At 39.7% G+C, this 27879-nt stretch overlaps 2 protein-coding genes across 5 annotated transcripts; both read right to left on the bottom strand.

Moving 5' to 3' along the window:
- Window positions 1-19813: 19813 nt before the first annotated feature.
- Window positions 19814-25525, bottom strand: LOC143021940 (CCA tRNA nucleotidyltransferase 1, mitochondrial). 4 transcript variants are annotated; one of them, XM_076179838.1, is made up of 3 exons: window positions 25144-25226; window positions 23734-23825; window positions 19814-21186 (listed from the first exon to the last, which is right to left on the bottom strand). In XM_076179838.1, exon 3 carries the CDS (start codon window positions 21172-21174, stop codon window positions 19945-19947), a length of 1230 nt encoding a protein of 409 aa, XP_076035953.1. In that variant the 5' UTR covers window positions 21175-21186; window positions 23734-23825; window positions 25144-25226; the 3' UTR covers window positions 19814-19944. The 4 variants fall into 4 exon arrangements, with proteins under 4 accessions (XP_076035953.1, XP_076035954.1, XP_076035952.1 ...); XM_076179839.1 differs by lacking the exons at window positions 23734-23825; window positions 25144-25226 and adding an exon at window positions 25379-25525; XM_076179837.1 differs by lacking the exon at window positions 23734-23825 and having other exon boundaries at window positions 25144-25282.
- A 978-nt stretch (window positions 25526-26503) lies between these two features.
- LOC143021987 (uncharacterized) lies at window positions 26504-27528 on the bottom strand. The gene is made up of 2 exons (XM_076179915.1): window positions 27292-27528; window positions 26504-27100 (listed from the first exon to the last, which is right to left on the bottom strand). The coding sequence occupies exons 1-2, from the start codon at window positions 27526-27528 to the stop codon at window positions 26504-26506; spliced, it is 834 nt and encodes a 277-aa protein (XP_076036030.1).
- Window positions 27529-27879: the final 351 nt, after the last annotated feature.

Below are 27879 nucleotides of genomic sequence, written 5' to 3'. Positions count from 1 at the left end.
TTACAGGGCGATTCTGGTGGACCGCTAGTGAGGCACTTCACTAATACCTCGCAGAGTACCTTTCAGATCGGTGTGGTCTCCTGGGGTATAGGCTGTGCCGACGACGCTTACCCAGGCGTCTACGCAAGAGTTAGCTGTAAGTAATGATTTGATCTCAATGTTTGATACCCATTGAAATACACTAGCCCCTTTCACTCCTGTCTGCTTTGACCTTGTGAGGATTACACTTCATGACTTTCCCAGCAATACCACCAGTTCATCCCCAGTGCACTCCTCTCGTGGTGCAAAGTCGTCGCCTTCTCTAACTCTGTCACCCGCGCACATTTTCCCTTGTTCAGCATCCCGGCCACGAGCTCTTACTGTAATTTGTTTCGTTTATCCTCATCTAACTACCGTTTCCATGATCTACCTTTCTTTTATTCATAAAAAAAAAATGCCGCCATATTTTCTGTGGTTTCAATAATGACATTCATATTTTGTTGACACATTTTATAACTAATGACCACATTTCATCGGAATGTAACTGTAAAATTAAGTAGAGTATGGTGTTCAAATGTATAGTCATAGTATTAAAGAACATTATAATTTGGTTGTAAATTAAGTAAAAAATATGGCCACTAGTCTCTTGATTAACTCTTCCCAACCACAAACAAGTTTAGTCAACGTGAATTTTATTCCTCACAAATGACGCTAATGAATTATTATGGATAACAATTTGAAACAGTTCTTTCTATTCTAAGTCTCCATGGTTCGGAAGCCTCTATTATTCAGAATAAGATTTTTTAAATATAGAACATCTTGATCACCAAAACATTTTCAAATATTTTGGCTATTGGAAAAGGATCTGTTTTCCTCATCCAAACAATTTATTACTTTAGTTAGACTAATTCAAAATGAGAAAGTTCAATCTTACCTTCTTCTTGATATTTAGATGTAATTTATTGAAAAGGCGAATACTTTTCGAGAGACAGGTTTTAACTCGGCCGAGTATGTACTTAGTCTCTTTCGCCTTTTTGAGCCTATCCAACTGTTGTTTTGAATTGTGAAGTAATCCTCTTTTGTTTTAAAGAGAGGTTTCTCTTTACAGTTGGGAGTAAATGTTCCTCCGAAATTGATTTACAGTAATTTTAGTTGACACAAATTCTCAGCGTCTTAACTTCACGGAATCAGAGATTTGAATGAAGCCGGCCGCGACCCATACGCAATATTTATAATTTTCGCGACCAGAAATTTTCGGAATTTATTTCAAATATTTAAATTTTTCAATAGACCACAAATTATCAGTAGCAATTGATTATTAAAATTATTAATTATTCAGATTTTATCCAATAATTTAAATATACATCTTTTATTACTGTAATGAAATTAAACCTCCAGAGTTCAATATGACGTCACCTTTTACGTAATTTCTAATATGGCATATATTGAGGGGTCTCACGTGACTTTATCACGTAAGGCCTTTTTCAGATAGCGCGGGCGATGCCCTCGTCCGCGCTTTAGCGCGGACCCGGTTAAACTAATTACAGATGTTTTCAATGTAATCCTCCACACGACGCGGGCGATTGTCCGCGCGCGGACGAAATGCAGCGCGGAAGCCCCTTGGGTCGCCCGCGGACCTCCCTCCGCGCGTTGTTGCTATGGGGTATAGTCACTGATCTAGATATAACTGGATCACGGATCGCTGTCGAGATTATGAGGTCGGCGGCAGCCATGATGTTAGTACTAAAACAAAGTCGCGCCACGCGATCACTGATCTGACACAGTTACAGTTCTCGGCAGCTTTCGCTCCCATATACATATTCAACGATCATTTTACAATGCCAACTTGTGCTGCATTCAACTGCACCAACCGGAGAAAAGGTGGATGTGAGCAGTCCTTCCACTCGTAAGTAAATTAAGGTTTTATTACCCAAAATATCCCGATACCCATCAAGAAATGATGCGGCCATCAGGAGCCATAAAATGTTGCCCACCAACTGTTTTGTTAGGTGTTGTCATGTTAATGCTTTGTATTTATTATCGTAAGAAAGAGAGATCTAGCAGCAACCCATTTGTCACGAATGTAATCGTGGCAATAGCAGGATAGATATTTATCATTTAAAAATATCTTATAAGGCTCAAACGCTGTCCAGAGCTGTGTAGCTGTATAGAACCAGTTGTTCTTCCTGATTACATGTGTAGGCTTTTTCTATATTGTGAAGTGTGAGGAATTCATATTAGATGGGCTGAATTACTATTCGGGGCCCGTTCAAAAATTATGTAACGTTTTTTCTGGTGAAATTCGACACCCCCCACCTCATGTAACATTGCGTAACACTGGGTGTTACATCTCCCTGTATTACATAACACTGATTACAACTAATTACAACTCGGCACCCCCATCAAGTGTAGGCCAGATCCGCCAAACACCCCTCCCCCTTGACTTCTCACCAAAACATACTCATTTTTATATGTCCTGTGTGAAATTGTTTACGATTGCATCAAAGAATGAAACATGGTATGATGTATTTTGAATTTTTTGCTCGATATTTATTGCTCGATCTGGTTATTATTTGCTATTTCAGTGCATGATTTATGACATAAATTAATAAATGAATATAAATAACCATTATTAGCGTTGCGTAGCACTGTTGAAAACACCCCCACATCCTCGTAACGCATCGCATCTACCATGCACCCCCCCCCCCCAGCGTTACATACTCTTTGAATGGCCCCTTACATGTTCACCACTTTAATGCGATATTTTACTATTTGAAACAATTTAGATCATAGATATGGCAATTTCTCTATCTTTCCACATGATCGACACAACCCCGGATTCTAACCTCATCGTCAATTTGATCAAGTGTATCGTCACGTGCTTCTGCAAAATCAGGCTCCATCATATCTCCAAATTGTATTCTCAAAAAGTAACCGGTGTCAAAGTGAGGAAGGAGTTATCAATTTTTTTTTTTTATTCAAGCACCAATAACGATAAGCAGTACAGTAATCAAATGTTATAGGGATATTTATTCCGTTAAATGCTAGTATAGATCTATTATTATCCCTATAATATTTTGACTATATATCATTATCCCATTTGTTGTCTGTGTAACATTCCCTTGAAGTTATAATATATACTGGAATTATAATTTGTCAATGCCAACTCATCCATATACTGTACATGCACAAGTTTATGTATATAAATGGTTATTTCTGCCAGAGGTAATAAATATCAATATATTGTTTTATTGTGATGATGCTATTTTGATATACACCTTGTATATGTATGTACGTACGTATGTATGTATGTATGTACATGGAGGGCCCAGCAGCGACGAATTGTGTGGCCATTATATACCCAATCATGCTTGGATCACAGGCCACGAGAGTAACACGACAGCTCCCATGACACTGATCTAAAAATGGTGTTATAATGACCGGCGGAGCGATTCACACTAGCTGTTTTGGTACTTCCATTATGGCGGCCATGTCCCGCCCGCTGGCCTCACTCCTGGGGCAGCCCACGGCCCGTATACGCTATCCAGGTGTTATATAGATCAGTGGGTATAGTGTTTAATGCATGTTTTCACACATTGCGGGCAGCTCCGCGACCCACGCACTTCTCTGGAGTAAAGTCATCCAGTAGCCGATTGAATTTTCAGGTGATTGGTTGTGCGTGACTGTCCCTTTGTATCTAATGGATACAGAGCAGTTGATATCCCTTGTGCAAGAGAGACCAGCTCTATGGGACAAATCACTTGAAGATTATAAATCCAGAACACACACAACAGAATGCTGGAGGGAGGTGTGTATCAAGCTCAACCCAGACTTCGAGAGTTTATCAGAGGCAGATAAAAGCAAGGATGGTAAGTGCACAAATATATTTCTTCCATCCCTTTACTTCACGATATTTACATAATTTAACAAGGAAACATAGCCCTGTAAGACTTGATACTGCTAACATAGGTGATTATAGGAAAGAAAGCAACAAGAAAAATTAACAGAAATACACCTCTAACTGGTGGTGCGCGGGAGGCGGGTGGTTTTGACCCGTGCTGTCTGAATACCAACGCGGAAGCGGGTGCATCCGCGCTTAAAGGTCAGATATCAACAGATATACCATTCACTAAAAATCATCGAAAAAGTACTTTTTAAAAGCATACAAATAAAGTTTTTACCTATTACAGAAGAATTTATTCAGAAAATTCACTTTTAATTGTGCCTCGCATACCACTTTTCCGAAGTCTAGATATTCAGAATAAGAATATTGTTTGTTTGGCAACTGTGACGTCACGAACGCGGAATTCCCCGAACTTTTCCCGAAGCGCACGGGCGGAATGTTTCGAATAGCAGACGACGCATTGAAATGAAGACAAAACTGTTTTTTGCCAAATTTGATAAGATGTAGATGGTGGAATTATATAGAATACTGTCAGTATGGTTTTTTATGTACATTAAACTGTAAATACAAAAAGTTATGGAAGTCTTGATATCTGACCTATAAAGATCAGATATCAAGACTTCCATAAATTTTTGTTATGGAAGTCTTGATATCTGACCTATAACGACTTCCATAACTTTTTGTATTTACAGTTTAATGTACATAAAAAACATACTGACAGTATTCTATATAATTCCACCATCTACATCTTATCAAATTTGGCAAAAAACAGTTTTGTCTTCATTTCATTGCGTCGTCTGCTATTCGAAACATTCCTCCCGTGCGCTTCGGGAAAGGTTCGGGGAATTCCGCGTTCGTGACGTCACAGTTGCCAAACAAACAATATTGTTATTCTGAATATCAAGACTTCGGAAAAGTGGTATGCGAGGCGCAATTAAAAGTGAATTTTCTGAATAAATTCTTCTGTAATAGGTAAAAACTTTATTTGTATGCTTTTAAAAAGTACTTTTTCGAGCAATACGATGATTTTTAGCGAATGGTATATCTGTTGATATCTGACCTTTAAGCGCGGACGCGGGCATCTCCCGCGCCGTCTGAAAGAGGCCTAAATGGTGATGCGCGGGAGGCGGGTGGTTTTGACCCGTATTGCCTGAATACCAACGCGGAAGCAGGTACATCCGCGCTTAATCGCGGACGCGGGCATCGCCCGTGCCGTCTGAAAGAGGCCTAATTTGTCGTTAGTCCGCCATATTGGACGTTTAGCTTTCCCTGCATCGTTGGTGTTTACATTGTTTATATTTAACGTAGTGGCCCAGTTTAAGTATAACAGTAACAATTGTTTCACCGTGACTGAGACTAGTGAGAGGTAATAGGATGATAGTAAAATCAGGTTGTTAGGTGTAGAAAAAGATAGGACCATACCTAGGCATCCTCTGACAAAGCATGGGAGATGGTTCACGTAGGCTTTTTTTTTTTTTTTTTTTTTTTTAAAAAAATTATAAAATGAGCGGTGCATGGGTGCAAAATTGGATTTTCAGGAAAAATGGACCAATTTATAGAGGAATAGGATTGGGAGAACTGTCAAGGTGGCAGAGCTCTCACCAATAATTAATTTATGTAGGATACGTTACCATGTTATTTTTTCATTATATGCAGGGTTGTATGAATTTGAATTTTGACTTGTTAAAAACAAGACATGTGACTACATATTTGTTAGAAGTCTTCTCAAACATTGTTTTAATACAGCTTATTTTGAAGGTGTGATAATATAAGAGCTATTTTAGATATCTAATCTTATTAATCTTTATAATATACTGTACATATTAAGAGTAGTGTTTTATCCGTGTGAATGATTCCCATTATCAGGGCATGCCAAAATGATTACTCAAGCTATGCAATATTTGATCATTTTTAGAGCTACCCAAAAAAATGTCGAATTTGCTACGTACCCTAGCCTGATCTAACCTTGTACACGACATGTCTCTAGGATCTTAGGACCTTCGGGGTTGTACTTTCGGACCACCAAAATCTTGCCAGACTGCGAGAACCCTAGCTGGGAAATGTGCACCCAGACCATCCCCCCCTCCAACACACACACAAACATACGTCAACCAGTATAGTGTATTACAATTGAATATTCTGGTAAAAATAGTAAAGTTTGTACAGCATAATGTCATCTGATGTACTCGAATATCGTAATGTAACATAGTCAAACGCATAATGTAGCATGATGTAACCTAACTTCATCTAAATTAACTTTACCTGAATTGAGTGTTAAGTGTGAAATTCGATTATTTAGGCTTTATAAATATATATATATATTAGTACAACCCAACCGTCTTATACACAGCAGAGCAGTTAATTTGATATTGCTAAATATCCCTCCAAATGCTAAACATAAGCTAATAGTAAATAAAGTGCACAAAATTTCATGACATTCCAAACAATATTCTTAGAATTATCAGCAAAATATAGGGTGTGTAAACCAGATCCCCTCTAATATAACTTACATTGTAAGTCCATTTTCGGAGGCTGTTTATACCTAGAATGTCTGCTATAGAATGTTCTGTCTACGAAATCTTTACATATCAGAAATAATACAGTATTCTTAACCAAAACCCCCTTCTGAATTGAGGGGTTTCAAGTGACGTCCACAGGTCACGTGATCACTGTGGGGTCAGCCATATTGGATGTCTAGCACGAGTTACAAACAGGGATAGTTAGAGAGAGTTTGGAGTTTATCAGAAAAGTGGGGATCTTTTGTGTAGCTGTTGGCTGCAATAACAAACAGAAGTGTCCATACCTCTCATTTTGTCGTTTCCTTGCTGAGACTAAAAGGAAGGAGAGATGAATTGCAGCTGTGAAAAAGGAAGGCTGGGGGAACATTTCATATCAGGTTGGTATTTCATTTCCAAGGTGACATGGTTTGTCAAAAAAAACATTATTTGATAGCTATTTAAAACCATAATCCTCCTTGCAGCACAAGTGTGCGATGCACACACTGAGCCTGGTCGCCAGCGCCGACATGGAGGAGAGGCACACGTCCGGAGCCTTCAAGAAGGCATACAAGAGCGCCATTGCCAAGGCCGAGGCGCTGTGGAACAAGCAGGGTAAGCCATAAATTGTTTAAATAAGAAATAAAATCAGCAATAATGCAAAATTATTTTTCAGGAACAAGTAGTGTTTGCTGACAGACTGTACAAGGCGATAAACAGGCGGCTCACTGTTCCTACCAAAACAAGGTGGAACAGCCTCTATGACAGCCTGGTGGTCCTCAACAGTGCTGGAGGAGAAAGACCAGCTGCACAGGTGGATGAACCAGCAGAGGAATCTGACAGCGTTTGTCCAGTAAGACATTAACTTCATGTCAGAATATGTTAAGGTCAATAAACTAAATACAAGTTGGGCATTATCGTGATACTTTATTGGTTTTTACTTTTTAGCTAATGGTTCTATTTTAAATCTAGTTAATTAAATGATAAATACTATTTGTTTATTTCAATTATCAGGTCATGGCACCACACCCAGGGGGAAGCAATGCTATCTGGGCTACCTGATCCCCACCCTCATTGTGACCAAGAAGAAGCTGGTCAATTTGATGACCAATGGCAACCTCCGCTTCTGTGAGCCCCTGGTCAACACCCTCCTCGCCGCCATGGAGAGGAGGTTCGCCACCACATTTGAGGATGAATGACCTTCTGGCCACTGCCTTCCACCCCAAGTTTTGCCTCAAGTGGATGGGGCCTTTTAAGGAAAGAATGATCAAGAGGTCAGAGGTCAAGTCCCTGATGGAGAGGTAGGTGGAGGAGATCTTGTGATGTGCTGACCTGGAGACCACCAGCAGCAGCACGGACATGGAGACAGAGGATCTACTATGCCAGCATTTGTGATGAGGATTACAAAGGCGGAGCATGCCGACAGGAGACCTTTTGATCCATATCTAGGTCGGATGCGAAAAAAAAAATCATATTAATAATAAAATAATAAATAAAAACTATGATAATGTAAATAACAAATAAAATACATAAATAAATGCATAGGTATAGTTAAATAATAAACAAAAAGGTAAATAGTAAATAATAATAAATTGACATATAACTAATAATAAATAAAAATCAGACAGACAAATGATAACAAAACAAAAACAAATAATATAAGATAAATTATAATCATTACAGCATCTTACTTAGGTATTTATCTAAATGATTCTAGGTGTCATCACAGGTCAACCAAGTCCTGGGCTGCTCAAATTGTGAATGTGTGGCTGCAGGCCAAAGGGACAGACAGTCTATCAGACCCAGTCTTCAACAGTGAGAAGGTCCTCATTGACCTCTTCTTGAGGTACAACACAGTGATGCCGAGCAGCACCGCAGTGGAGCGCTTGTTCTCCCTTGGTAAGGACATCATCAGGGCTAAGAGGACCTCCCTGTCTGATAAAAACTTCAACATGCTCATGTTTACAAAGGGGAACATGCTGCAGAACTTTGTCTAGACTGTGGATGTGTAAATTTAGTTTACTTAAAACAGTACTTTTCATTAGTGAAGAGACAGGATAAATATTGAATTATAAGTTTTTTTTCTAAGATATTTCTAAGACTTCTATTTTTCTCAAAGATTTTTCTAAGTTTCCTAAGATAAAGGTAAAAATAAAGATTTGGATTTATCTTTTTTTTTATTATCAATATCGTTATTGCTAGCATCAGAATTTTGGATTTATCGATTATCATCTTATTGGGCAGTTTATCGCCAGTTATCAATTATAGGTTATCGCCGATAAGGTCATCGTTATCAATTTATCAATTATCATGATACATTTTTTCGTTATCGTGCCCACCAGTGATATTCTTCAATTCCCAAATATCATATTCAGCTGTGTTTGAGGGAGAGTGAATAATATACATTGTTGTGTCTTGGCAATTTATTTGTTGGTTACGTTGAGGAGGTTGTCTGGTGGGGTGATTACTGGAATTTAACACTAAAATAAGCAAGTTGCTCTAGTATTTTGTCTCCTCTTTGGAACTGGGTGGTGTGGGTTCATGTCACCTGCCATTATATGGTTTATTAGCAAGTTGAGAGGTTGCAGTTGAGGGATGTAAACCTGGGAAGAGCAGATGTGGTGAATGGTACATAAGTATTTCTGATGTTGTAAACTGTCTTTATCTGTACCTGGATTGTGATTATTTTAATTGCAATGTCTGTTAGTGTTTATTTTCCATTTTGTTGGAGAAGGGTATGATGTTGTCTATTAGTGTTACGAGTCTATCTTTGTGATGAGTGTTGTCTCCCCTTATTAGTGTGTTTGCAATACTTTTGATTTTTTTCGTAGTACTGTATGTTTAGAGTGTATTTTTGTTCTGGTGAGTTTTGGGTGTACAAGTTGTTGTGTTGTGGTTGCAGCTTTAATCATTTGTGTACTGATCTGTGTTGATGAGTGAGGTACACATGAGACAGGCCCAAATGTAGCCTACATAGTAAATGGCAGATATGTTAGAGGAATTTATGGGTTTTGTGCATGTAGGATCAATCAACCCATTGCACCTGATCTCTCTTGCAGAAGACCCATGGCCCTCAGGTGATTGGCAATGATCTCCCAACAAGTCCACAAATCAGTCAGAAACATATAGCATTGTTGTCTAAGAATGGTTAATGTAGAGCATTGTAGCATAAGGTGTTCTGTGTTTTCTATGTGGTGATATATATATATATATATATACATATACAGACGCTCCTCAACTTACGTTTTAGTTACGTTCCGAATGGCCGAACGTAAGTTGAAAATGAACGTAAGTTGTTACTGTACCATACATCCGTAAATTCTATTACCGTATCTTATAAAACACCCCTAAATCATTAATTATACTCATAACATTGTAAAATAATAATATTAATTTCAAATAAATTAAATTCAAGCAACATAAATTGAGATGGTGGAGGAGGAGGAGGCAAGGCATGTTCAGTTTGTCGTTTGTGCAATGTAAACAATGGACGCAGCGTCATGCGCAAGTATTGTTTGAACTACGGAGAGTGCGCTAAACTAAAAAATTCACTCGAAAACAATTTTTTTTACAATTTTTTTTTTACAGTCAGTTCAAACGTAAAATCGAAAAAACGTAAAATGAATGAACGTAAGTAGAGGAGCGTCTGTATATATATAAGACACATGTATGGGCCTGGGTTTGTTTCTATGCCTCCAATTAGTGGGATGAAATGAGGAAGGCTAGGTACTGACCTACTAATGTTAAAAATATAATAATGATAAAGAAAGATAAGTGAAAATTAGAATAAATAAATTAAAATAAAAAATAAATGTAGGGGAGATTGATTGGTAAGAATCGATAGAGCGAATAGAGCCTGTTTCTGGGCCCAATCTGGAGATCATGTGCTGACCCCACAGGGCAGCATCTCCTTTCAGAAATGGAGGCAAATTGATGCCTCTGTACCCAGGAGGCTTCCTGGTCTTGTATATTGGTTCTCTGTCAACAGTGCTGCCTCTTACAGATATCATATGCAACATAAGAACCCAGCAGCATTCTACTCTACTTGCAATATCTACAATAACTTACCTCCAATGCCTCACAAATAACAAATGTATGCACATTCAGATCACTGATAAACAAATATAGACAATATGAAGTATAGATGCACCCCTTTCCCAATGGATACTCCAAAGTTGGTAAGGTCATATATTCATACCATACATCATACATTTGCCAGTACAGTACTGAATATATTCTGCTTTATTCTTAGTATGCAAAGATGGTGTTAAAATGGGAGGAACAATGAATGGGTTTAGATGGGTGTAGGGTGTAGAGGATAAGGATAGTGATGAACACTTTTATGTTTATGCTCATGTTTGCATTATTTTGTTACTTTTTCTAATGGAGATTTGTCTGTGTATTTTCAGAATCCTCATCATTCCTGTAGTCTGAATAAAGATTGCTGAAATAACTGATGTTTATCTATGATGAGGATTGGACCTGACTAACCTAGTGCCTGCACCCACAAATCAAGCAAGATGCCTGTGATTCCATGCCCCATCAATGGTTATGACTACACGACACCTGACATAGATGCTGTCATCATTGCTGCCCTACTCACAACACATGCAACTACTCAGTGCTCAAGTGAACAACCAGACTCAAGCGACCAAAGTGGAAAAGGTCAAGTGCCCTACAATCTCTACTGCTGGTACTGGTAAAGACTGGTCCTATTTCTTATCTCGATGGACAGATTATGTCAATGCCACAAAGATTACAGGAAAAAGACAGGATTATCCAATTACTCGAGTGTTGTGATGAGAATCTTCGAAAGGACATCACTTGCTTTGCTGAGGAGCAAGTCCTTGCTTCCATCAAACAACTTGCCTTAAGACATGAGAATACTATGGTTGCACATGCAGCAGTGCATGACACATGCCAGGACCAGGATGAAAGCATTCGCTCATTTGGTGCCCCACTACACGGTCAGGCTGGCGTTTGTAAATTCAGTATCAAGTGCCTGAATTGTAACCATGATGTCAACTACATAGAAGAGATTCTCAAGGATGTTTTATCATGTGGCCTGCAAGATCCTGAGATCCAGCTTAACATGCTAAGAAATCCAAAACAGGACATGACACTGGAAGAGGTGTTTCAATTCGTAGAAGCTAAAGAAGCAGGGGAGCAGTCACTGTCAAGACTCAAGGATTCCCAAGGTGCCCATGCTACTAGCAGATACTGCAAGTCTAAGAGAGTAGACCTCAAGATACCCAACAATGACCCTTGTTCCTATTGTGACAAGAAAGGACAAATACCCTCCCCTCAGAGTAAGGAAGAAAGAATGTACTGCTTATGGCCACATATGTGCTTCCTGTTCAAAGCAAAATCATTTCAAAAGTGTTTGTCGCAGCAGAGACAACAAGAAATATAACCAGAATACAGAGGAAGCTGAGGATGCCATTTTTGTTGCTCTATGTGAAGTCACATCATCTCATCAACAAAACAGGATCTTCCTTGATCACCACTTATATGATGAACTCTCAGACACCTGGAAAAAGCGAGACATCCTTCTGCAGCCCATGATAGATTTAACTGTCAAAGTTACACCTAAAGATTACAACAGTCTCAAGTATGGCTCCTTCCCCACCTCTACACCAAAGTCAGCTACTCTATCATGCATAGCAGATACAGGCTGCTGTCAAAGCTGTCTTGCAGGTATTAGAGGAGTCTTGGGCTCAGCAAACATGACCTCATTCCAGTTTCAATGAAAATGTATGTAGTGAATAACAAAGGCATCATTATTCTTGGTGCAATCATTACCCATTCCTCTGGAAAAGATCTAACAGGAAATACCACAAATCCTATCAGATAATGTATGTTACTGATAGCTCTGACAAGGTTTTCCTAAGTAGAGAAACATATATTGCAATTGGTATTATCTCCAATTATCAGTGAGGCTCACGGATTGGAAGACACCCATGATTCAACTATATTACAGCCACACATGATTAATACCCTAGTAGAATGTGCCTGCCCAAAGCACCAGATACCACCACCTGTCCCAAAGAAGCTACCATGTGAAGCTATAGAAGATAACAGGGATATTCTTGAATGGTACCTCCTCGATTTCTATAATCCCAGCACATTCAATATTTGCAAGCATCAGCTACTTCTTCAAATGGACTGCACACCCTTAAGCCTGATGGTTGATCCCTATGTAAAGCCTGTAGCATACCATACTCCAATACTGGTTCCTCTCCATCGGCAAGATGAAGTGAAAGCCAGTCTTGATAGAGATGTAATATTAGGTGTAATTGAACCAGTCCCTGTTGGAGAACCAGTTATTTGGTGTCAGAGAATGGTGGTGTGCCCAAAGAAGAATGGACAACCCCGCCACCCTGTTGATTTCCAGTCACTGAATGCTCGTGCAACCAGAGAAAGCCACCATATCCAATCACCATTTCATCAAGCACATGCCATACCTCACAAACATACATATACCAAAGGCTTTTTCCCCCTACACTGGGGGTAGCCGAAAAGAAAAAGGCATAGAAACCACTCCCACCCATTCCATCCCCTACATATTCCACTCCCCTCCACCCTCCTCCCTCCCTCTTATCTTGGCACCTCCTGGATAACGGGTCATCCCTGCATCCTGTCCACTGCCCTGGGTCAGAAGCAGTGTCACAAGACACAGCACATCCACAGCAAGGTCACTTCATAAATTTGGCAACACCCCCCCTCTCCGTCGCCCCATGCAGAAAAGGAGAAGACAGGGAGAAATCCCTTTGGGCTGCATCAAATTTTTTCTCATACATACTTCCTCACCACCCATCCCCCACCCACTCCCCCTCATGTATCACAGCATCATCCATACACAACCCCTCTCCATTCACCCCTATCCTCTGTCCTCTCCCATCCTTCCTCCACAGACATTCCTCTCTTTTGTAATGCCCCTTTCACCCCATCCATCCATCTCATCCTAGGACACCCCCTCATATTCACTCCTTCCACCTCTGCCTTCCACACTTCTTTTACTAATTTTTCTTCACTCATTCTTTCCATGTGTCCAAACCATCCTAATACTCTTTCATCAACCCTATCTCCCAGCTCCCTTTCCACCCCTGTTCTCCTCCTCGCCTCCTCATGTCTCACTATCTAGCCTAGTAACCCCTATAATACTTCTCAGACATTTCATCTCAAACACATTCAAACTCCTTCTCTCTTCCTCTCTCATGTTCCACGTTTCTGCCCCATACAGTGCTGTTGGCACAATCACTCCTTCATATAACCTCCTTTTAGCATCCATTCCCAGATGTCTATTTCTCATTACACCTTTTAATCCACCAAGACATTTACTCACTTCTCTCATACCCCACTGAAGAAAGAAGAGTGTCACCTCACTACTTTCATCACACCATGGGGCCAATACTAGCACCACAAGGATATATTGCATCAGGTGACGGTTATTCACAACAATTCAATGAGATTGTTGCTACAATTCCCAACAAAATTAAGTGTATCAATGACACAATCATATGGGCACCTACCTTAACAGAGAGTTTTCTCCAGGCCTGTGAATGGTTGGATATCTGTGGCAGACATGGTATAATACTCAACCCTGACAAATTCACCTTTGGGCAAGATAAGGTGGAATTCACTGGATTCAAGATAACACTGAACAATATTCACCCATGTAAGAAATATCTCAAGTCCATCCTAGCATTCCCTACCCTAGAGAATCACACAGACCTTCAATCTTGGTTTGGCCTCCTGAATCAATATCATATGCATTCAGCATGGCTGAGAAAATTAATCTTTTCTGTGAACTTCTCAAAGCAAGCAGACCATTCCAATGGAACGAACACCTGAAAGTTATTTGAAGAATCTAAACAAGTGACTGTTGACCAGATCAAGGAAGATGTCCATATATTTGACAAAGGGAACCCAATGTGTCTTGCAACAGACTGGTCAAGGACAGGAATTGGCTTCTAGCTGCTACAGAAACATTGCAACTGCTACAAAACTGTACCACCCAGCCACAATTGAAGGTGAAGTTCTAGCAGTAGCAGATGCCTTAGAGAAAACCAGATTCTTTTTCTAGGTTGTGACAATCTATCGTAGTTGATCACAAACCTTCACTCAAAATATTGTCAGATTGTGTTATACAATTGCTTTCTCAATGGTATATCAAATGCCAGGCTAAGGAACCTCAAGGAAAGACATTATGCTACAGATTCAAGATTGTCCACATGCCTGGTGTGAAACATCGTGCTGCTGATGCCTTATCACGACACTCTACTAGTGATGCTGAGAAGATGGCTCTACAGGATGACATTGCTGTCATAAGTAATCAGGCATCCCTACCGATTATCTCCACTCCATTCTCACTAGCATGCAGTCCTCAGACTATCAACAATTTGACAATAGTGATCATAACTTGCAGTTATTAGCTACTACATCACTCAGTCACTTGCAATGCACCACCTTGGACAAGGTCAAAGAGGCCACCTGTAGTGATCCACACTTGCAAAAATTATTGAATCCAATTGAAAGAGGCCTTCTAGAACCTTTTGATAATGACTCTTCACCACTTAGTGCCTACAAACTGTTCAGACCATACCTATACACAGTAGATAATGTTATCATGTATAAGGACCAGATTGTGATTCCACAGACATTGAAAGAGTCTGTGTTAGCTGCTCTTCATTCAGCACATCAGGGCATTTCTTCAATGATATTATGAGCTAAGTCATCTGTCTTCTGGCCTGGCATCACACAGGATATCGTCAACCTACAGATGCAATGCAACCATTGCAACAGAATGGCACCATCACAACCATTTGCCCCACCTGTTACCCTCATCATGCCAGCATACCCATTCCAAATGATCTGCAGTGACTTCTTCACATATAAAGGATCCTGCATGGCCTCTGTAGACTGGTACTCCAACTGGCCTATTGTTGAGAAAGCTAACACAGGTTCAGATGGACTTGTAGTTAATCTGTGTCACTGCTTTGTCACATTTGGTATCCCTGATGAACTGTCTAGTGATGGTGGACCCAAGTTCACATCTACTACCACTCAATGGTTTCTCACAGAATGGGGAGTACATCATCATATTTCAACAGTGGCTTTCCCTCACCATAATCGCCGTGCTGAAGTCAGTGTTAAAGCTGTGAAGTGTATGATCACAAACAACACAGATCCTAATGGAGAAATTGACACAGATGCCTTACAATGTGCAATACTCCAGTATCAGAACACCCCTGACAAAAATACAAAGTTATCTCCCACAGAACATGTTTTTGGCAGACCTATCAACAACTTCATTCCAATCCTGCCTGGTCGCTACAAGCCTCACCCTACTTGGCAGTATACTTTTTCCTTACAAGAGCGAGCACTAAGGATCCATCACATGAAGATAGCTGAGCACCTCTCTGAACACACTAAACATTTATCACAACTCAAAGTCAGGGGCTATGTTCAAATTCAGAACCAAACTGGACCTAATCCTCATCAATGGGACAGAACTGGTCATCTCATAGAGTCAGTTTGATCAGTATGTTATCCATGTTGATGGTTCTGGGAGGGTTACTCTGTGGAATTGCCAATACCTCCAGAAATATGTTCCAGTGTACCCAAACCATTCCTTACTTATGCAGGATCTTTTCAGAGGTATCGTAGGCACACAGGTTAGCACATTTACTCCAGATGTAGTTGTAGCACCAGATACACCATCCAACCAAGGAACTTTTTCATTAGACACAACTGATAACAAACCTGATCCAACTTCACCAACCATATTTGTCCCTCTTGACTCACAAATTGGAACCCCTTACACGGCCCAGCTGCCCAGTGTGGACATATAATCAGACAACATTCAGAAGCCTCAGTTGACAGTGGCTCTCACCTGTCCAAAAAACTTTTTCATGTTTTCAAACATTACTGTACTTTTTCCTATGCTTTTTCCTGAAAAGGCCAAAAATTGCATCCATTTTTACCTAGGATGTATGGAAGCATTGCTACATGGAGGCTGATTTTTTTTTTGCTATCTACCTTACCAGAAGAGCCAATTTTGAGACATTTCTAAGCATATTTTGTGGTATGATTTTTAATCTATCCAAAATAGAGCAACAAATTTGGTACTAAATGAAAGAACAGAATCTACTCTACATATAGCAACCTACAGAATTGATGAATTTACCCAGTGAATTTTAAAAGGTATGAAATTGTTGAAAATCCTGACATTTTTGCTAACCTGGAGACATGGTTTTTGTATGGATGTTTGAATTTTAAGTGAATTTAGACCAAAACTCATACATAATTTCAGCATTTAATTTCATATTTACAGAAACCTGTTAATGATGTTGGGCAATACTGAACAGTACAAAAGCAAGGCCAGCACAGAAACTCGATCCAAATCCAGAAAACTATCCACAAGATACTTCACAATGGCATTAAGGAAGGAGCTACAAGAATGCACAGTTGTCTCAGAACCTCCACCTACAGTCCAAAAGCAAGCATCAAGTCAGCCATCCACCAGATCTCTCACTAAAACCTTCCTGGTCATATACCCTTCAGCTTGCATCAGTGGTTCCCAGCTTCTTACCAACAGACAAGCATTCCAGTACTTCCTTTATCTCCATAGTTTACCAGAAAATACAGGGAAAGCCATGGTTCAAGACCTCACCTATGAAACAGTTGAAGCTGTCATCCCATTCTGGCAGATGGCTAGGATCAAGATGATGACCAGACAGAACTGTATGAAGCTCTTCAGGGAACTCCATGACAAACACAGAGCACTGATAAAGAGCAAAGAAAGAGCAAGTGACCCTGGAGGAAAGAGGAGTGCATTTGTCTTGGAATTGGACAGCCTGTTTGACATAGGAGCTCCAGATGCTGTCCAGGATATAGAGAGCAACAGACTGTTATCCAGGGAGAAGAAAGATGAGGACATCAGGTTCTAGCAAACCCAGAGGACTGAGAGGAAAGATTGCATGTTGGGTCATGACAATATCTTTGAGACAAGATCCCAGCAACAAGTAGGCTGGACTGAGAGGCAACTGCAGAGGCAAGAACAAGGTAATCATATTTTCATACTTTTACTGATCATACTTTTGAATATCACAAGTTGGAAGTTTTACATGTTTACCACATTGTATTATTTTGCAGTTTTACATGCTTACCACATTGTATTATTTTGCAGCTGCAGCAGAAAAAAAGGCATTTATTCACATAGATGACATTACCTAGGGTGATTCCAGTGACAGTACTCAGCTGCATGCCACTCAGAAGCCACAGCTTCAGAAGGGGAAAACCTGTGTTTCAGAAAATGACAGCCAAGATCAAACTAGTAGATTTCATTGATCCAGAATCCCACCTGTTAGACATCCTCAGCATTGGACCTGACTGGCTCCTGGATCGGGTTGAATCATGGCCAGAGAAGGAGGACTACAAGAAAGCCTTGGAATATGTGAGAAACCTCAGAGTAATAAATGACATCGCTGAGTGTGGAGTCAAGATGATGAGTGATTTTGCAAATGTCATCACCACAGATCCTGCTGTGGAATACAACAGACTGTGCTTCGAAAGTTTCAAGAAGCAAACACCAAATGACTGTGCAACATCATTTTAATACATATAATCATGATTATTTTGGTAGTTTCAGTTGGAGGTTTGACTTGTTGCAAAAGTACACTTTCCACTTTATGTCAAATGTATGGAATTTTGTTATTTTTCTGTAAATATAAATAACACGCCAATTTATGTACAATGTTAATCAGATTGTACACATTCAAGAGCATTAAAACTGCTTTAATTTTATTACTATTTTGTTGCTCTGTCTTGCTCCATGCAGAAGCCATGTCTCCAGCGTAGTAAAAAATACAAGATTTTCAACAATTTCGTATCTATTAAAAGTCACAATGGTTGATATAAGTAGAGTATATCTTGTTCCTTCATTTGGCACCTAATTTGGTGTTCTATCTTGGATACTTAAAAAATTATACCACAAAATATGCTTAGAAATTACTCAAAATTGGCCCTTTTAATAAGATAGCAAAAAATTTTGGTCTCCATGCGGCAGTGCTTCCATACATCTTAGATAAAAATGGATGTGATTTTTGGCTTTTTCAGGTCAAAAAGAACATAAGAATGAAGGAGACTGCAAGAGACCATAAGGCATACACTAGGCAGCATGGGAAAATGTACAGTAACATATGAAAATATTAAAAAGTTGTTTTTTGAACAGGTCTACCTATGACCCCTTCATCAGCTGTTCTCATTGCTCCAACAGAACCATGCACATCCAATTAGGCCTGTGGGGATGAAGAATTATTCAACTTGATGTGATGTGGACAGAATATATCCCTATTTTGGAGGCTTATGAGCAGTCTATCCTCCTGATAGCCTCTTTGTATTTCATGTATTCACCATACAGATGCTGTCTTTTCACCTCAGCTTCACTATAAGGTATTGATGCTGCTACAGACTGGGGGGAGGTACAGGATAAGGATAGTAATGAACACTTTTGTGTTTATGCTTATGTTTGCATTATTTTGTTACCTTTCCTAATGGAGATTTGTCTGTATACTCTCAGAATCATCATCATTCCTATAGTCTGAATAAAGATTGCTGGAATATCTGATGTTTATCTAGGGTGATTGAAGGGTGGATGTATGCTTTGGGTCAGCCACCCCATTTAGGAGGAAAATGCCTTTTAGTATATGCATCTACATATTGTTCTTCCATTTTACTTACAAATAGAAGGAAGAATCAAAATAATTAAGGAATTAATACACAAAACATTTTGATGGAAAAGGTATAGCTCTTGATAAAGTATTGTACGCAACTGTATTTACCTGTTAAAGCATATGCAAAAATTTAAACAGAAATAACAAATTTTAAGCCTTTTTTCCAAGATACATTGTTGGAACTGTACATGAATTTGAGACTAGGTATGATATACTGGAGAGTAGATTGGACCCAGTGAGCAGTGATCCCTTTCTGTATTCTACAATTAGGTACTGTTAGGTAAATACATATTGTTAATTAACCATTCACAGCACTGAGATCCTTTTAAGCAAAATTATTAAGAATAACCTGTAATATATTAATTATCAATGTGGTGGCCACCAGATTCTCAAGGGTAAATCAACATAGCTGCTGACCTATTAAGACAGGTTCCTGTATGCTGCATGAAATTGTTCATCATGACCAAGAGCAAATACCTAAATGGACAATGGGATTTATAGTAACTTTAGCCTCAAGTTTCACTAAATAGGTACTAACACCCCTACAGCAGCTGACAAAGGTCCTTGGGTCCCCCCATAAACCTCTCCAGGAAGAAACTTTGGAATGTTGTCTGTGTTGTATTAGTGTAGAGTTGTTTGTCATCAGCTGAATGTAATAGGAGGGGAGCAATTGACAGGTTAAATAAAAGTAAATAAAATTCAGTAAATTTGCCAAGATTATATTAAAATTACTCCAGGGATTTTCATCACATTTTTCTATTGCTATGATACTGATCTCAATATTTTGTTGTAAACTACCAGTATTTTCTTCTTACTCAAAATCCAGTGATTATAAAGTTGCTAACAATTCTTCAGCACTAGCTTCAAAGTTAGATTCTTTCCACTTATCTAACATGTCCTTCAAAACAAATTTAGTCTTCTTCTTTTCAACTCCTTTTTCTATAAGCATTCCACCACTCACAGGAAACTTTGGAATATACCAAGAGTCTAGCTCCTCCAAAAATTTAGAAGAGCAAGTGTAAAGAAGAATTTGTCTTACATAAGAAAGGAAAATCTCTCTATTTCTTTTCTCACCAATAACATAATCTACTATCATGTCCTGAATTCCCTTAAAATCTTTACAACTGTACACAAAATCCCTATGGCTAATCACAAATAAAAGAAGGTCCTTCTCTTTCTTTGAGCACTTGATGCGAGCAATGAACTTAAAGGCTTCTTCTTCACTTTGAAAGACTGAAGCCAAAAGTGTCATTGGATGCATTTCCAGCATTGTCATATTAGTTTCCTGACATTGTTTGTATACTTTCAGCATATTTTCACAGTCTATTGATTCTCCCAGGCCTATATGGGATCCCACTCCACACTTCACCATTTCTGCAAGTAGTTCACCACCAAACTTTCCAGTGACAATTTTCTGCAATTCCACCCAAATTCTCTCCCCTGCAATTCTTGACAAACCTTCAACGTTTTTCTTAATACTATCTAAAACCTCTGGACTATGCTTATCAGGATCATCTGCAATTCTCCCATAAAATCTAAAATATCGCAAGATGCGTAAATAATCCTCTTTTATGCGTGTGTCTGCCTCACCAACAAAGAGAACCTTTCTTTCTTTTAAATGCTCAGCACCATTAAAATAATCATATAGTACTCCATCCAAACCTAAAAACATTGCATTTATAGTGAGATCTCTCCTGTTAGCATCAAGCTTCCAATCCTTAGTAAATTCAACTTCAGCATGCCTGCCATCAGTGACAACATCAATACGCAAAGTTGTACACTCAAAATTCTGCTCCTGGAGTCGAGCTGTAACTGTTCCATGCTTCTCTCCTCCTGCATTAATCATTCGAACATTTTCATCCTCAAACATCTGTTTCATTTCTGGTGGTGTAGCAGTTGTGGCAAAATCAAGATCCTGAGGAACCTTTCCCATGAGTAAATCCCTTACTGCCCCTCCTGCAACACGAATTTCATGTCCTCGTGAGGTGAAGTGGTTTGCCAACTCCTTCACCCCTGGCTGAAGGATGTAAGAAAGTTGTTCATCTGAAACCTTCATCATTACCAATGTTTTCTGTAAAAAGAAGAAATAAATATATACATATGTATGTGTGTGTGTGTGTGTGTGTGTGTATAAATATATATATATATATACAGACGCTCCTCAACTTACGTTTTAGTTACGTCCCGAACGGCCGAACGTAAGTTGAAAATGAACGTAAGTTGTTACTGTACTATACAGGTAAACGTCGACTTACGATGGCCGCGACTTACGATTGTTCGACTTTACGATGACGACGACGACGACGATATGATAATTGAACCCCTTCCATACGGTGCCGCACACGTAGGTGTCATGAGGAGCAAGTGGATTCGCAACGCTGCCATATCGGCGTCTTGATTATATTTATTGTAGTCGCCCCTGTGTTTTTACATTCTCTCAAATGATTAATTCTCTGTGGTTTTCAAAATTCGCGGGTGAAAGAGAGAACGATCGATATAAGCGGTGACTATATTTTATGATGCGAGTATTATTACGTCACGTCGTACGGCTGGCATTGGCTGCTGCCCGCGAGATTTAAGTTCCGTACTGAAAATACATATTATAGTGTTTGAATATGGTAAAAAGGATAAAAATAATTAAATAAACTACTGTACATGTTTAATAGGCTATATTCAGTATCTCTGGTGGTTAATATACAGGTAGGCTAGGTACAGTGACCACGGAACAGAGTGGGGATCGACTTACGATGAGATCGTCTTACGATGGCTCTATCGAAACCTAATGCCATCGTAAGTCGACGTTTACCTGTACATCCGTAAATTCTATTACCATATCTTATACAACACCCCAAAATCATTAATTATACACATAACATTGTAAAATAATAACATTAATTTCAAATAAATTAAATTCAAGCAACATAAATTGAGATGGTGGAGGAGGAGGTAAGGCACGTTCAGTCTGTCGTTTGTGCCATGTAAACAATGGACGCAGCGTCATGTGTAAGTATCGTTTGAACCACGGAGAGCGCGCTAAACTAAAAAATTCACTAAAAAAATATATATATATATTTTTTTTAGTCAGTTCAAACGTAAAATCGAAAACACGTAAAATGAATTAAACATAAGTAGAGGAGCGTCTGTATATATATATATATGTATATATATATATATATATATGATGAAGGTGGGAAAAGAAGTCACAGGTCTAGTTAAAAGTTTTTTGGTTTATTCCTGACCGGTTTTGCTCTATGCTTCTTCTGAAGAAGCATAGAGTGCAACCAGTCAGGAATAAACTCAAAAACTCGAAGCTAGACCCGTGACTTCTTTTTCCACCTTCCTCAACTTGTCACAATATCCCAGCATTGCTATATTATACATACGTATACATATATATATATATATATATATATATATACATAAACATACCAAGAGTTTTTTCCCTCTTATAAGAAAGGTAACCAAGACAGAGGCACATAACTGTTCCTATCCATTTCACTCCCATCCACCACCCTTTCCACCCTTCCCATCTCAGCTCCTCATTACATTAATCCCATAATTGTGTAAGATTAACTGGCACCAGACAGCCAAATAAGAGACGGGAATACTGTAATGAAAGGATCAAGATATATTAATTCCTCATGTACTCACTTCCTTTCAGCCAAGCAAAATTATCCAGTATAAGCCAGAACAAAATTTATAAGATGTGTTTCCAAATCAAAGGGGTTAAGGTTTAAAATACTTTAGAAATGTTTTAACAAGGAAATATTACAACATTAAATTGTCAACACACCTAGAAAAATAATTACACAGTTCAATTAATATATTTACAATTGCACTACAACACACTTGAATTCAAATTTAAGAACTTAAAAATATTCCCACTGGACTGCCATTAATTTGAAATTGCACATAATGTAGAAAAACTGTAAAATTGGGGATGAAAATATGGAGTGGAGAGAAACAAATATATAATGCTTTCCACACAAGATTACCTAGATCCCTGTGAGATGGTGGAACAGAATACATGCTTACAAAAAAGGCCCTTTCCCCTATATAAGTGGAGTGATTAAGTCAAGTATACACCCACCCCACACCATATAGTCCATACCCTAGTATGGGATAAGTACCACATAATCTAATTAATTTCACTGGACTACATAAGCCTACATACAAAAGCTGTTGAAACTGTCAAACTTTGGAACTATATATAAATCTAAAATGAGGTATGATAATTAGAAAATAAGGACCAGGAATCCACATGCATAGTTCCCTTCATGTATACTACAAAAAGGTAAATACAACCACAAGGAGCTAAAATAAAAGGGAAACAAATGAATAGTGAATGGGATGGGGGGGGGGACAAGGTGCATACCTTGGCTGGCTACCCTCTCTTTATAAGGAAGAAGCACTTACACTTGACACTTCAGGTCAATTCAGGGTTGATTAGTTGGCCTGACCTAATAGTATAAACCCATGTCTCTTATGGAATTTTGAGAAGTTTCAGCTATGGCATTCCTTGGGGAGACGGGACTGCTCGGACAGACAGTCTAAGGAACGACAACAACAACAACCTACCTACCTAACCTAACCTAAAAAAATGCATGCAGGGACATACGTAGATCTTGCACACTAGACAACCATCACATCACTTCAGTGGCAGGTGGTGGGAAGGTTACGGGAATTATTTTTTCACCATCCCTTATCAATCTGCATGAAAAGCATTACTAAGAAAAGTTGTTGGAATTGTATTAGCATAGATACAAAAAATATATAAATTGTTTTGCTAACAGGTGAGACGAAATGGTAGGTAGCAGGAAGGTTATAGGAATTATGTTTTTTTTTAAGTGCACATATGTATGTGGTATAGCATTAGAAAATTAAATATTAATTTTGTAAATTATAACACATAAATGTAATATATATTTTTCTTGGCAGAAATCAATATCAGAAAATGTTTCTAATACCTATACAGAAACAAATGAAGTCACTTCAACTCCTTTAGATGCCATCTTTATTTTGATAGATTCAGCGGTCGGAGATAATGATGACAACGCTGATGACTTCTAAAATTACAGGTACCATATTACTAAATGCAGGTTAGGTTAGAATTGACAAATTTATCATACTTTAACTTCTTCAGCCTGCCTCTACCAAAACAAAGATGCATCTCAAGCAACTGAAGTGGCTACATTTGTGTGTTTATGCTTTTAGCAACCTTTTCTATTCTTAATTTCTGCCAAAAATAAAATATATTAGATTGGTATATTATAATTTACAAAATAATTTAATTTTCTATTGCTATATCACTTACATGTGCACTTCTAAATATTTCCCAAAATTATTTGTTCACCACCCCTTAATATTAATTCCCACAAGAAATATTACTGAGAAAAGTTGTTGGAGTTAGTTGTAATAACAGATGCAAAAAAATATACAAATTGCTGTGCAAGCAAGCGAGACAAAACTTCACAAATACCCTCTTAGGTACCTATCAAGTCTGAATTTAAATATTTTAGTTAAGTTTACTTCAATCATGTGCCAAAATGAAGCATTTTGCTATATAAAACATATTAATAACTGACAGATGTAAACAAGTACAGAACTTATTTCTAAGGTAGAGATGCAAACGCACTACAGAAAAGGGTATGCCACTATAACTGTTACTATCGCCCATAATCATAATGAATCAGTTTCACCCTTTCTATGTTAATTTTATGAAAATAGGCGTAAACACCACCAATAACACGTCTACCAGTGGTACTGTACTTATAATCAAATTCAATAGCTTGAAAACAATTGTTATTCTCGTCAACTAAACAGTATGCTGTCAAGAAAACCCATGAATTTGCACTGCTTCATCTCGAGGTAAAACGCAACTCTTACGAATATATCTTCACGAAAAATTAAAGACTACTGCTAAAAGACGGTTAAAGATGTCTAGTTAATGAAATAGCAAATAGGAAATTGGTAGTAAAAACATTGACAAGATTATAGGTGGCTAATGTTTGTCTTACAAAATACTTACTCTATGGAATAAGTATGGTGTAAACCATATTTTCTGACACCTAACAAGTAAGAGTTTTGGTGTTCTTATTGCTATCATCTGATTACAACGTCAGCTTCTTACTGTTTACAAAATTTGCACGTCCCCTTTGAAAGATTATCATATGTATTCTTAAAACTGTCGCATAAAACGTTGCTGAGACTCTCCACATAAATCACTACTTTTAGAAAAGTGTAGGAAATTGTCGATCACTTACCTGATTTTTGTAGAAATCCCGTTCTTGCGATTGCTTCTGCTTCACTCTTTAACCGCAATTTGTTCCACACCACACACAGCTTATATCACCCTATCCTAGTTTATCTAACACATAGCCCTAGCACAGTCCCGCTGCTTCCGCCTCATCCCACTCGCACACACACACACTGTCGGCGCCGACGCCCTGGCATGCCAGCGCCACCCCCGCCTCACTCTCACCTTTTGACCCGGCCCCGAGGGTGCCAACTGTGCAGCCCTGTCTGCACCATATTTACCACATTCACCCCACCCCCCTTGATCTCGAGATCAACCTATTCTTCGTCTTCTTCGTCTCCTCCATTTCCTACTCCGTAGTGCTACAGCCATCTTGGAGGATGTCTGTCGCGCTGGGGTCTCCGGGGTACCACTCCCTCGTTCACTACCACGTCGTGACTCTCTTCCTCATTTTCTCCGTCACTCACCACACGACGAAGATACAAGATATGTCGCGACACTCCCTCGACAGAGATGTTCCGCGAATTTACCTCCATTACAATCCCTCTTGTCCACTGTGACGTGCACTTACCATCCTTTGGCCTCACCCATACTTCCTCCCCCACCTGTACTGAGGCGGGGCCTTCTTCAGTATTGGCTTGTAGCCCCGGCCTTACCTGAGGATATCGCCAATCACATTTGAATAAGAACCGAGCCTTCGTCTTGACCTGACCTAGGGGACACGTTATACATGAAGAATAACTCTGTGGGTGGTATTAGCGCCTTCTCGGCGATGGACTTAATCGTGCGATGGTGTCGCTCTATTATTCCATTTCTGCTCGGTAGGTAAGCAGCCCGAAAGAAGCATCTCGTGCTCCACTTGTCCAACATTTCTTTCACCGAAATGCGGTACTATTATCCATCAGGACTTCATCCACTGGACCCCGTTCCAGAAATATCTCATTCATCACCCGTGCAATTTCTTCTCCCGTCTCTGTATTCAGCTCCCGCCGGACGGCGAAGCGTCCTGGGCCGCAGTCAACCATCGTTAAGTACATACCTCGTCGATAGTGGGTTACATCAACCGCCAGCCTCCTCCAGTTTTCTTCTACGCTAAGTTCCCCGCAGCGCGCGGTTTGGGGGTGGAGTCTACTCACTGACATCGGACGCACGCTCTCACTGCCCGCCGGACTTCTTCCTTCGTTATATTTGGGTCAACTTTCCTTACCAAAAACAATGACCTATCGACACCTAGGTGATAAATTCCATGTAACGCTTTCACGCAGAGGGGCCCTGCAACGCACACTTCAAACTTCTCAGCTTGTTCCTCCGGCACTTCCAGCCAGATTTTCTTCACTCTGGTTAGCGCATCTATTTTGTTCATTCTCGACGGCATCTGGGTCACTCTCATCTTTACGCCGAGCTCGTCTATTAACTCCCTCGGGATCCCACGACGCCGCTTCACAAGGACATCTGCAGCCCCTTTCGTGCGTACTTTCTTCTCAGCCGTCAACACTGAGTTCATCCACCCCGCTATTGTGGCTGAGTCAGTCCTGATTTCGATCTCACGTAGCCCCCATTTCAGCGCCAAATTGACTCCTTTTATAACCGCGTCCAACCCCAATACATTGATGTGATGGTAGTCATCCTTTTTTCGCTGCCACGCTCCATCTTCGACTACCACGCCTCCTATCTCCAAGACGACGCCGGTTGCTATGCTGCTAGCATCGCACCACACTACGCCTGGGCCCTGTTGTGGTGCGTTCCACAGTCCTCTCAATTAATGATGATCATGTCTCATCCGTTGTACGACGTCACGTATCATCGCGAGCATGCCCTCATCAACCTTCTCTCCCCAATCCTTCTACCCTGACCGCCTCTTAATATAACTGCACGCTACACGGAGCCAACCGGCGATCGGGTAGTGACCCACCGATTTGCCACACAGGGTGAAGAGCTCTCGTCCGTTACGTTCGGGATCTCGTTGCTTCTCCTGAATAATAGGTTTCCGGTCCCGTCTGTCTCTATTCGGAGTCCCAATACCACTCCTCCTTCCATCGGTTCCGGCTCCTTCGATACCAATCCAAACCGAGTTAAATGTTCCACTGCGTCCAAAGCCGATACCACAGTATCATACACTAGTATGTCATCGAGGTATGAGTCCGTGCCCTTCTTCATCGTTTCAGTCTTCTCCAGGACTGTCTTCAGCCCAAACCCCAATCTGGTCAAGTAATATGTTTTACCCTTATATTTTATTATTTGGTATTTCCATAGCTTCTTCGTCACGTGAATTTGTAGGTAAGCCAGCTGCAGGTCTACAATCGTGGACGCCCCCCTCATTTGGCACCATCTACGTAGGGTCTCGTTACATACGTCTACAAAATCATCGCCAGTATGACACCTCACAAACTAATTCAGTTATCGAATATCCAACACCGGTCGTACTTTGTTCTTGGTTGGCTGCACCACTGCCATCATGGGCAAGATTCCATCCTCCACCGGCTCCCCCCAAGGACTCAAAATTTTCTT

Source organism: Oratosquilla oratoria, chromosome 43 (genome assembly GCF_046742065.1).
Source record: "Oratosquilla oratoria isolate Oo_2021 chromosome 43, ASM4674206v1, whole genome shotgun sequence".
NCBI classification, from domain to species: Eukaryota; Metazoa; Arthropoda; class Malacostraca; order Stomatopoda; family Squillidae; genus Oratosquilla; species Oratosquilla oratoria.
Note: the sequence above shows the minus strand (reverse complement) of the source record. Positions and strands in the feature narration are given on the sequence as shown.

Bases quoted from the DNA above. Each gene is read 5' to 3' on its own strand.
- LOC143021987 (XM_076179915.1), bottom strand. From the start codon at position 27,528: ATGAAGAAGGGCACGGACTCATACCTCGATGACATACTAGTGTATGAT. The intron at 27,101-27,291 runs GCAAATCGGTGG...GCACCACAACAG, and splicing joins AGAGCTCTTCACCCTGTGTG to GGCCCAGGCGTAGTGTGGTG.
- LOC143021940 (XM_076179837.1), bottom strand. From the start codon at position 25,221: ATGATAGCAATAAGAACACCAAAACTCTTACTTGTTAGGTGTCAGAAA. The intron at 21,187-25,143 runs GTAAGTATTTTG...TTCTTTTTACAG, and splicing joins CACCATACTTATTCCATAGA to AAAACATTGGTAATGATGAA.